Source organism: Ixodes scapularis, unplaced genomic scaffold (genome assembly GCF_016920785.2).
Source record: "Ixodes scapularis isolate PalLabHiFi unplaced genomic scaffold, ASM1692078v2 PGA_scaffold2__306_contigs__length_199485367, whole genome shotgun sequence".
Classification (NCBI taxonomy): Eukaryota; Metazoa; Arthropoda; class Arachnida; order Ixodida; family Ixodidae; genus Ixodes; species Ixodes scapularis.
The window spans coordinates 144,761,509-144,773,719 of NW_024609857.1; the positions used below are offsets into that span (position 1 = coordinate 144,761,509).

Here is a 12,211-nt window from a genome sequence, read left to right on the forward strand (position 1 = left end):
AATTACAGACTGCTGAGTTTCGCCATTAATGGTACAATTGACGGCGCGTATGCCCGAATTTGTGGGAAACGCCCCCTTTTTAATTGATTTTGGCGTCTGAGGCAACATTTGGAGAGCGATAACTAAATAAATTCTGGGCCGCTTCAAAAGCACTCGGGCATACGTGTCATAGACCTAGAGGAGATTCCTTATAATGAATTACAGACTGCTGAGCATCGCCATTGATGGTACAATTGACGGCGCGTATGCCCGAATTTGTGGGAAACGCCCCCTTTTTGGCTGATTTTGGCGTCTGAGGCAACATTTGGAGAGCGATAACTAAATAAATTCTGGGCCGCTTCAAAAGCACTCGGGCATACGTGTCATAGACCTAGAGGCGATTCCTTATAATGAATTACAGACTGCTGAGGGTCGCCATTGATGGTACAATTGACGGCGCGTATGCCCGAATTTGTGGGAAACGCCCCCTTTTTGGCTGATTTTGGTGTCTGAGGCAACATTTGGAGAGCGATAACTAAATAAATTCTCGGCCGCTTCAAAAGCACTCGGGCATACGTGTCATAGACCTAGAGGAGATTCCTTCTAATGAATTACAGACTGCTGAGTGTCGCCATTGATGGTACAATTGACGGCGCGTATGCCCGAATTTGTGGGAAACGCCCCCTTTTTGGCTGATTTTGGCGTCTGAGGCAACATTTGGAGAGCGATAACTAAATAAATTCTCGGCCGCTTCAAAAGCACTCGGGCATACGTGTCATAGACCTAGAGGAGATTCCTTATAATGAATTACAGACTGCTGAGTGTCGCCATTGATGGTACAATTGACGGCGCGTATGCCCGAATTTGTGGGAAACGCCCCCTTTTTGGCTGATTTTGGCGTCTGAGGCAACCTTTGGAGAGCGATAACTAAATAAATTCTGGGCCGCTTCAAAAGCACTCGGGCATACGTGTCATAGACCTAGAGGAGATTCCTTATAATGAATTACAGACTGCTGAGTGTCGCCATTGATGGTACAATTGACGGCGCGTATGCCCGAATTTGTGGGAACGCCCCCTTTTTGGCTGATTTTGGCGTCTGAGGCAACATTTGGAGAGCGATAACTAAATAAATTCTGGGCCGCTTCAAAAGCACTCGGGCATACGTGTCATAGACCTAGAGGAGATTCCTTATAATTAATTATAGACTGCTGAGTGCCGCCATTGATGGTACAATTGACAGCGCGTATGCCCGAATTTGTGGGAAACGCCACCTTTTTGGCTGATTTTGGCGTCTGAGGCAACATTTGGAGAGCGATAACTAAATAAACTCTGGGCCGCTTCAAAAGCACTCGGGCATACGTGTCATAGACCTGGAAGAGATTCCTTATAATGAATTACAGACTGCTGAGGGTCGCCATTGATGGTACAATTGACGGCGCGTATGCCCGAGTGCTCTTGAAGCGGCCCAGAATTTATTTAGTTATCGCTCTCCAAATGTTTCCTCAGACGCCAAAATCCAACCAAAACGGGGGCGTTTCCCACAAATTCGGGCATACGCGCAGTCAATTGTACCATTAATGCGAAACTCAGCAAGTGACTGCTGAGTTTCGCCATTAATGGTACAATTGACGGCGCGTATGCCCGAATTTGTGGGAAACGCCCCCTTTTTGGTTGATTTTGGCGTCTGAGGCAACATTTGGAGAGCGATAACTAAATAAATTCTGGGCCGCTTCAAGAGCACTCGGGCATACGTGTCATAGACCTAGAGGAGATTCCTTATAATGAATTACAGACTGCTGAGCATCGCCATTGATGGTACAATTGACGGCGCGTATGCCCGAATTTGTGGGAAACGCCCCCTTTTTGGCTGATTTTGGCGTCTGAGGCAACATTTGGAGAGCGATAACTAAATAAATTCTGGGCCGCTTCAAAAGCACTCGGGCATACGTGTCATAGACCTAGAGGAGATTCCTTATAATGAATTACAGACTGCTGAGCGTCGCCATTGATGGTACAATTGACGGCGCGTATGCCCGAATTTGTGGGAAACGCCCCCTTTTTGGCTCATTTTGGCGTCTGAGGCAACATTTGGAGAGCGATAACTAAATAAATTCTCGGCCGCTTCAAAAGCACTCGGGCATACGTGTCATAGACCTAGAGGAGATTCCTTATAATGAATTACAGACTGCTGAGTGTCGCCATTGATGGTACAATTGACGGCGCGAATGCCAGAATTTGTGGGAAACGCCCCCTTTTTGGCTGATTTTGGCGTCTGAGGCAACATTTGGAGAGCGATAACTAAATAAATTCTGGGCCGCTTCAAAAGCACTCGGGCATACGTGTCATAGACCTAGAGGAGATTCCTTATAATGAATTACAGACTGCTGAGTGTGGCCATTGATGGTACAAATGACGGCGCGTATGCCCGAATTTGCGGGAAACGCCCCTTTTTGGCTGATTTTGGCGTCTGAGGCAACATTTAGAGAGCTATAACTAAATAAATTCTGGGCCGCTTCAAAAGCACTCGGGCATACGTGTCATAGACCTAGAGGAGATTCCTTATAATGAATTACAGACTGCTGAGTGTCGCCATTGATGGTACAATTGACGGCGCGTATGCCCGAATTTGTGGGAAACGCCCCCTTTTTGGCTGATTTTGGCGTCTGAGGCAACATTTGGAGAGCGATAACTAAATAAATTCTGGGCCGCTTCAAAAGCACTCGGGCATACGTGTCATAGACCTAGAGGAGATTCCTTATAATGAATTACTCACTGCTGAGTGTCGCCATTGATGGTACAATTGACGCGCGAATGCCCGAATGTGTGGGAAACGCCCCCTTTTGACGGTTGAGGCAAGCTTTGGAGAGTGATAACTAAATAAATTCTGGGCCGCTTCAAAAGCACTCGGGCATATGCGTCGCAGAACTAGAGGAGATGCATTATTATGGCTTATAGAGTGCTGAGTGTCGCCATTGATGGTACAATTGGCGGCACGTATGCCAAATTTCTGGGACACGCCCCTTTTTTGCCTGATTTTGACGTCTGAGGTTGTGATGACTTAAGAGATACTGGGCCGTTTCAAAAGCTCTTGGGCGCACGCGTAGCAAACCTACATAAGATTGATTAATTAGCAGTAACAGCGTGCTAAATGTCGCCATAAATGGTACTCTTCATGTCGCGTTGGCCAAAATGTCTGGACCACGCCCACTCATTTTGGCATTTTTATTTTTAATACCATTCTTGGGGGGGGGGGGGGGGGAGGAAGTGGAATAGCTGGTGAAATGAAATTTGGACACTTTGTAAAATATAGTTCGGATCAAAAAACGTTTCGACTCCTTAATTATTCAGCGCTTTAAGTATAATGTATTTGAGCTAATTACGCGATGAGAACAAAAAACAGAAAAAAACCTGCATTCAGGTTCCGTGTTTATCAATTAAGAAAATATTCAGTGTAGTTGCCGTTTTGTTATACATTACATATGTTGCTAAAAAATGTATTTAGGAACGCAACAACGTCACTGAATCCTCGAGTCTCCTCACCAACTGCGGATTCTTTTTGGTATTTAAAGTCCTGGGGAACCACTTTAAATTTAAGTAATTTGAAAATAAAAAATGTTTCCATGGAGCTAGAGACATTGGCTATATATATAGCAAAATGCAACTAAATTGATGGTGTGGTTCTCTTAGGGTTTGCATTGAATGTTGAAAAGACGTATGATTTTTCTGCGGTTCGCCATAGGAACCAATGCGTAAAAGTTTGGTTGCATTTTGGCCAGACTTAATATAAACCCAGGACCACGAAATTTCTCGTGGAGGTTGAGGGCAGCGTATTAAAACGTGACAATAAAGTGCAAAGCGATTGAGTGATTAGTTTTCTTTGTATAAAAAAAGATCGCTTTGGTCCATTGAGTTACGGGCGCCGGCGCAACGGCGGCCGATAGATGGCGTAAGTAGTGGCGGCGCTCGCCTGTCCGAGAATCCTGGGGTTGTCTGAAGACGAACGGGGGCGGCTTTATGTTTTGTTACGTTATGTTACGCTATGTTGTGTTATGTTGACAATATGTTACGTTTACAACATATTGTTTGCAATATTTTATGGTTAAATAATGTTACGTTTACATTATGTTATAGTTACAGCATATTATGTGCACAACATGTTGCGTTTAAAGTGTGTGATGTTTACAATATATTATGTTTGCAATATGTTGTTTACAATATAATAAGTTTAAAATGTGTTATGTTTAGAATATGTTATGTGCACAATAAGTTGTGTTTACAAAAGTTTGTGTTTTTTTTACTTTGGAAAGCAGTGAGAATACTGATGTTGAAGCACGCGAGACTCGTCAGTAAACTTCACTTACGAAGAAACTTCACAACATTGTGTTTGATTACTTTGCAGGGCCTATGTCAAATTAAGATCTCATTTAGCCAGAACCTGAACGTCAGGCGTTGCATTGCTTGTCGTCGCCAGCTTGCAGGCGCATACTGACGCAAACCCGTAAACGTAGTCTAACGTAGACCAACGCTGCTCTGTGAATGTCATCTAGTGTAAACGCGCTGATGAAAAAAACAAAAAAAAAACAGGAAAAAACATGTGTGTTATATAAGGAAAACAATGCAAATTAGTGAATTGCATAAACAGCGGCATCTTATTCTGCCGGGGCATGGGGGCAGCGAAGGAGGGAAGAAAATGAGAGCGTACGGTGACGCCAGAGACTGTGCGAGGAGCAGACGACGCTCTTCGTCGCTATGACTGGCAAGGAACAGTGTGTAGCGACAAAGGCAACAAGCCTTTGGGTCCACCCTGTATCCTTTCAATCGGAGCTCGGCGATCTGACGTCCACCGCACGCTTTCCTTCTCTCTTTAGGTTTCTCTCCATATAAGCAGCAGGCCAAAGGTCACGTGATAAATATGAGCACTGCACACGCGTAGAGAATAATACGAACACAAATATTGCGTCCAATTCCCTCCAGAGAGTGAGAAAACAGAACGACCGTTGCGGAATGACGCACAAGAAATTATTTGCTCACTGATGAGCGCTATAATTCATTTTGGGAAGACTGGTTGTATTTACCTACGTTGGCCGGGTTTGTGACGTTTACCCTGTGGCGTCACGCTTAAAGCAGTGCGTGGAGCACAACAGCCCGAAGCAGCCGGCGTGACATGCTGATTTTCTTACCTTTCGTTGTACTATTGACAGACGCATCGATTGGGAAGCCGTCCCCTCCTTTTGCAATGTAGTCAATCGTGACCACACTGTACGTGGATTCGTTGGAGACGTCTTCGTAAACGGGAACCTTGCAACGCGTGCCCAAAATTTTCAGAGACTGCACACGGGAACCGCTTTCTCGGGAGAGGTTGTACGTTACCCGGATACCTGCGGGAAACGAAACGAAGCCGACGTGACTGGTTACACGAAGAATAGCGAGAACGTCTTATTCTATTGAGACTGATTATAAGTGAAGTGTGTAAATTAATACGAGTCTCGATCCACATAATTGACTACCATGCTATATAAGCACTTACGATTGATCTGATACGAACAATGCTTGTAGTGCAGTACTTTGTCTTATATGTCAAAGTTTGAGTTATAAGCTTCAATTTCTCACAGTGAATGATTATAAACTGTGGTACACAGGCTGTTGTATGTTCGTTTACACCAACGTAGTGGTGTTGAGAACCCCTGCCGTTCTCAACACCAACCTAGTGGTGTTGAGAACGGCAGGGAGATCTTTCAGTTGTGACTGGTTGTGACACCTCCTGCACCTTCAATATTACCTCGGTGTATCTTCAGATTTCAGCGTGCACGAACAGCCGAAGTACAACGGAAGGCAACCAGGGGGTGCTAGATGCCGAGCACCAGAAAGAGACGACGTGCCGTTCTCATTTCGTCAATTACTATAATCCTGTGCTATGTACACTTCTTTACTTTACATGTTGTTTTCACTGGCGTAAAGTATGTGATATGCTGAAATTTAATAAAAAAAGCGGCAGGTACTCTAACCAACTGTGTTTAAAAAGCCCGACGTTTCGTGGCCTGCTCGGCCTCTTGTTTAAACTTATTTGGTTGGGTGTTCCATCTTTCTCTATTCCTCCGAAGAAGACGACGAAGTGATCTCGGAGTGAGGTTTCCCCATTTCGAGCTCCGCGAGAATTCCTTGAAATTCTGGTCTAAAGACCGAATCCACCCTGAATTCACACTGAAGAACTTACCGGCACACCACCCGCAAGACCGCCGTCGAAATTCCGGCGAAAGAAGTGAGTCTCCTTGATTATTCGAACACTTTCCGCCCAGACCACGCAGTCCGTCGCTAAGACTACATTGAAGCACAGGCCCTCGCTGGCGCGGCGCGCATGGCGCGCCGAGTTCGCCAGCGTAGCTCGCCGCTAGGCACCCAAAAGCCCTCCAACTCAGGCTCCATCGACGACACTCGCCGATCGGAACCCCTTGAATTCACCCCGACCAACGTTTTTCTGCCGTCATGGCTCACTTCGCAAACGAGCACTCCCAAGCACCGTGGAGCAGTCGCCTGCCCACCATGGCTGATTTACGCGACACCACGCCCTGAAAGAGCGCCCCATCAGCCCAGAAACGATTAAATCAATACGAGACCGTTATAATCAAACCACAGACGGGAATTGACCTCCGTCAAGTACCCCAGACCGAACTCGGCTTAGCCGTTATCACGACCGCTAAGCTCACCATAGCCGAGCGCGGAGAAACCTACATCAAAGTCAGAAATCAACAAAACTTGATCGCCGTGGACACATACAAACCGAGTGCCCGGGACAAGATTCTACTGATTGAATCGCCCCCTATACAAGGCACAGACCACGCGACCCGCACCTACTTGGCCATGAACAGTGCCATGCCCGCGGTGTACTACATGGTGTTCAGGGATGGTCGAACGAGCGGCTACTCGAGAACATCGGATGCAACGGAAGAAAACTCATATCCGCCCATACCATCGGCAACAGCAATACCACTCTACTTACTTTCGAAGGACTCTACCCCTCAAAATACGTCACCATAAACTGGGTAGTTACACGCGTGTACCCCTATAGGCCTCGAAGCCTAATATGCGGCACGTGCTTGAGCATCGGACACAAATCCGAGGTCTGCCCGCAGAAGAACCACCTCAAGTGCTGCCAGAAATGCAGCAAGGAATTTCCACCCGACACCAAAATTGACGAGAACCACCAATGCACCCCATACTGCAAGAACTGCGACGAAGACCATTCTCCACTCGACCCCAGTTACCCGGCCCGGGTCTACGCCGACGAACAACACAACCAAGGTATCTTATACCGCAAGAAAAGACAACTACTTGCCTCAAGGCCGATGCCCCGACGCCCAAATGCAAGGGCACCTCCCCAATCGCGCCACTACCTAGAAATAGCCAACCGGTATGCAGTACTGGAAGACGAATACCCGATGCTACCGCAGAAACAGGAGCAAACCAACCCTCCCGGCACCGACCGCAACGCAGGCCAGGACAGGCCCAGAAGACCACCTACCCAGAAGCCGACACACACGCCGGGGGACAAACTTCCAAGAACCAAGAGACGCCCCAGGGCCCGGGCCAGGAGCCTGAGTCTGCCGAGGAAGAGTGACCCATTCCTTTCTCCTCAAGGCGACCCCAAAAGCACGTTTACCAAAACACAGTCGTACAGGGAAGCTCTCATTAAAGCGCGCAAGAACCCCACAATTTGCAATCAAGCCCGAGCGATCGCTATGGGGATCCAACAGAGACACACACAGACCCCCAAACCCCTAATAGCGCCACCATCACGAAACGAACATCACTCCATGAATCAGGAGAGCATGGAGGAAGCGGACTCGGTAACGACGCCGTCACAACCCCAGCCTGCTAGAGAGATAACCCTAACCGCACCTGTGCAAATGGTGCACCAACTAACAATTCAAAATCAACAAATGCAACTACAAATGAACCAAATGGAAACGAAGATTAATCTTCTCATGAGCCGCAAGAGAGGCTACCAAGACCAAGAGCCACAAGAGGGGACCAAAGTGCATATCCAAGAGATCACTACCCCACAAGAACGAGGACATGAATAAAACAACACAAAGCAACAATAGCACCACAATATGGCAATGGAACTGTAGAGGCCTTCGAAGAAAAAAAGCCGAACTCACTCTTCGCATACAACAGACAGAACCCAAACCCGACATTATCCTCATACAGGAAGCCAACGGAGACCTCAACACCCCAGGTTACCAAAAGTTCACTCAACCCAGCATCTGCATCACATATAGGAAAAACAAAAAGCTACAACCGCCCAATACAGCTATTGCCCCAATAACAACGACAGCTACCTACGTAGCGAAGCAAATTCCATCCAACCAAATCAACACTGATCAGCTCAACTATCAAAACCGAGAAATAGTAGGCATCGAATGCCAGCCACCAAACCAATCCCAACCAATTACATTATTTAACGTATATTGGCGACCAAATACCAAGATCGCGAAAACGCAGTCGATCCGAGACCTGGCTCAAAAAACAAAAGGTCATCGAGTCATCATCGCAGGTTACTTCAATTGTCACCATCCGCTCTGGGAATACGAGAATACAAATCACAACGGCAACACACTACACAATCAAACAGCACAACACAAATTTCACCTCATCAACGATGTCACTGCCACTACAAGAATCGGCAACAGCGTTGAGAAGGGCACCAGCCCGGACCTCTGCTGGTCGAACAACCCCACCGGCATAACATGGTCAAATACCGAAGAAACCCTAGGTAGCGACCACTACATTTTCCAAATCGAGGTCGCCCAACCCACGACCAATCGCAAAAAGTCTGACAAATCAAAACGAAACCTTCCCAAAGCGACCATCACCAAATGGGAGAAAGTCCGAAGTGACTTAGAAAAAAACGAACCCCCCGACAACTTTAGCGCGTGGGTCAAGGACATTGCAGAAAGCATCAAGAAACACACTGCCACACCTACCAAGACAGATTAGTCACCCAGCATAAATAGACATTTACTCAATCTATGGGACACCAGACACAAGCTGGTTAAGAAATGGAAAAAGAAAAAAACAAATCGGAACCTCAAGAAGGTCATTCAGAAGGTCACCGAGGAAGCTGAAAATTACGCCCAGAAAATCGCCGACGACCAGTGGATTGAACTACGTAACGGATTCAACGGCCAACTCCACACCACCAGAGTCTGGAACATACTGAACGCACTGCTCGACAAAAAGAAGCCAAAACACTCATTAGAAAAGATCAAACTTAAACAGGGCTACACAAATGAAGAGTTGGCGGCCAAACTCCACACACTCTTCTACCCCTATTCTGCACCATACAACCCGGGACCAGGTCAAACCGCCCTCACTGATGACACGCGAATAACCGAAACGCAGGAAGGATCAGACAGCCCCTTTAGCAAAAACGAGCTGTTGACAGCCCTCTACTCCATCAAACGAAACACCACCCCCGGACCAGATAGCATAACGTATACGATGCTTAAGAACTTGCCTAAGAACTACATCGATGCCCTCCTTAATCAGATTAACCGAGCCTGGGAAAGTGGCAACATTCCTCATAAATGGAAGACCGCTGAAGTCATCCCCATCCCCAAACCAGGCAAGACACCCACCGAAATCACGAACCTAAGGCCCATCTCTCTCACATCTTGCGTCGGAAAACTCATGGAAAAGATGGTCCTCCGACGACTGGAGTGGCACCTGCACAACCAGGGAGCCTTCCACCAGACCATGACCGGATTCCGTAGACACGTGTCCACACAAGACACGATGCTTCGAATCAAACAAGACGTCTACGACTATCCAAGCACAGCTGAAACTCGCACGATAATTGGCATAGATATCCGCATAGCATATGACAACGTCAGTCACCAAGCCATTTTTGACAAAATCGCTGAAATCAGCCCAGGCAAACGATTAGAAGCCCACATCAGAAGCTTTCTTTCCAACCGCACCATACGGATCAAAATTGGAGAATATAAAAGTGAAGAGAGAGTAATTACCACCGGGGTACCACAAGGCGCCATACTATCACCCACGCTTTTCAACATTGCCATGAAGGACCTACCTCACAAACTTCACGATATCACGGACCTCCAATCAGCAGTATATGCGGATGACATCACACTGTGGTGCTGCAGCGGCTCCCCAGCAGAACAAGAACACAGATTACAAGAGGGCCTAGACGCTGTCCATAACTACATCCACACATTGGGACTGTCCTGCGCCCCAGAGAAAACCGAGTATGTCGTAGTCCTCAACTCCAACCAATCGCAGGCAGAAAAAACCTGCGACCTCATCCAACTGAATCTATCAGGACACGCCATCCCAAGAAGGAAAAAAATCAGAATATTAGGATTTTGGCTGGACTAGAATGGCAAAGCCCACGATTGGGTCCACAAAACCCTAGAACAGATACAACAGATTACACATATGATCAGCAGAGTCACCCGAAAAAGGCACGGACTAAAAGAGCACGAAATCAAGAAAATCATAGAAGCCTTCATTATCTCCCGAGTAATGTATGGACTCCCATATTACTCCCTCACGAAAACGCAACTTTCAAAAATCGAAATAAGCATACGTAAGGCCATCAGGATCGCCTTAGGCGTTCCAAAATTCACCCCCCTTCACCTTCTACAAGCCACAGGACTGATGAACACGCTAGAAGAAAAGACGGAAATCCACAAAACTGGGCAGATACAAAGGCTCCAAACATCTCAGCACGGCAGAAAAATCCTTCAGGCACTGGGATATGACATCACCTCACTCCCCCCTATCCCACCGAAACCGCCCCCATGGGACACCATACCAAACATCATGGTCAAACCCATTCCCAAAAACATGAACCCGGAGCGCCACCAAGAACGAAGACAAGAGAGGGTCCATATGCTCTCAAAACGACCAGAACCCACCAACTGCATCTACACCGATGCCGTCTACTTACACCACACTCAAGAAGGTGCGACGGCCACAGCCGGCCCTACGAAGAAAACAAAACGAAAACACCGCGAGGCCCCATCACCCACTAGCTTGGAAATGCAAGCCATCGCGGAGGCCATTCAAGAAAACGCCCAGCTACAAAACGTCACAATCCGCTCTGACAGTCAGGGCGCCCTGAGAACATTCAGAGAAAACAACCTACCACCTCATGTAAAGACTAACCTCTCCAAGATCATGAAAGACCACCCAGACCTCCTAGTCACATTGGAATGGGTTCCAGGCCACAGAGGAATCGAAGGCAACGAGCTGGCCCATCAGCTCGCCCGTGAAGCTATCACTGAACCGGGACCTTCCACTCCATGGCCACAAACATACGACCCTTACATACACAGGAAGACACTCCACACCAACAGAACCAACACACTGTTGGAATGGAGAGAGAACAGGACCACCCTCCCATCCTTCTCACAATTTCTGACCCGACTGCACTCTACATTGGTACGAAGAGCCCAGACTGGCACCATCCTCACACCGCACATAACGCATCATTTGTTGGGACGCGAAGGTCAACCGAAGTGCGCAAAGTGCCACAGTTACCCTAATAATAAACATATCCTTTGGGACTGCCCTCACAACCAACAAGCACTACAAGAGACCCTCAAAACAATACCGAAAACACTTCACCCGAGCAGCTGGGAGGAATGGATCGCTCCCCCACCCGCACACAGAACTCTACTCTGGAGTTTGCTTGTTAAACATATAGTAAAATGCCGGGAGTTTATAGATGACGTCCTGGACTAATAAGGACCACAATAAATGTTTATTCTCTCTCTCTCTCTCTCTCTCTATTCCTCTTTGTCGCTGCCTGCCATTAAAATCGTCCGCTTCTTTTTGTAACACCTCGAAGGCCGTGAATAAAACTGCTTGGTAGGGTACTAACGGACCGGTTTAGGTTGTTCTTTGGGAGGGCTAAGCTCGAGTTCGGCGGGAATCTCTCCGATGCGAAGTCACGAGGGAGGGGAGGAGCTTCTTTTGGCTCCGCCCCGGCGAGTTTCCCACTCCTCCTCTTACATTTCCGACCCCCCCGGCGGCGGCGAGTTTCCCAGCGTAGCTCCGATTTGTCCCCACGCTCCGCAGTGAAGGATTTAATTTTATTCAAATTGGGGGATCGGTGGCCGGCTGGGCTAGCGCACACCAGCTCGGAGCACCGTCGAGCAAAAGCTCTGTTGCAGAACCCAGGATCCTGGGTTCAACCCCCACCCCT

General features: G+C 47.6%; 1 protein-coding gene across 1 annotated transcript in view; it reads right to left on the reverse strand.

Annotated features, from left to right (window-relative positions):
* LOC115326952 (snake venom 5'-nucleotidase-like) overlaps positions 1–12,211 on the reverse strand; it is a 71,980-nt gene that overhangs the window by 21,283 nt on the left and 38,486 nt on the right. The window contains exon 8 of the mRNA XM_029987875.2: positions 5,160–5,357. Within this exon, the coding sequence (XP_029843735.2) occupies positions 5,160–5,357 (198 nt within the window). The remainder of the gene's footprint in view (positions 1–5,159; positions 5,358–12,211) is intronic.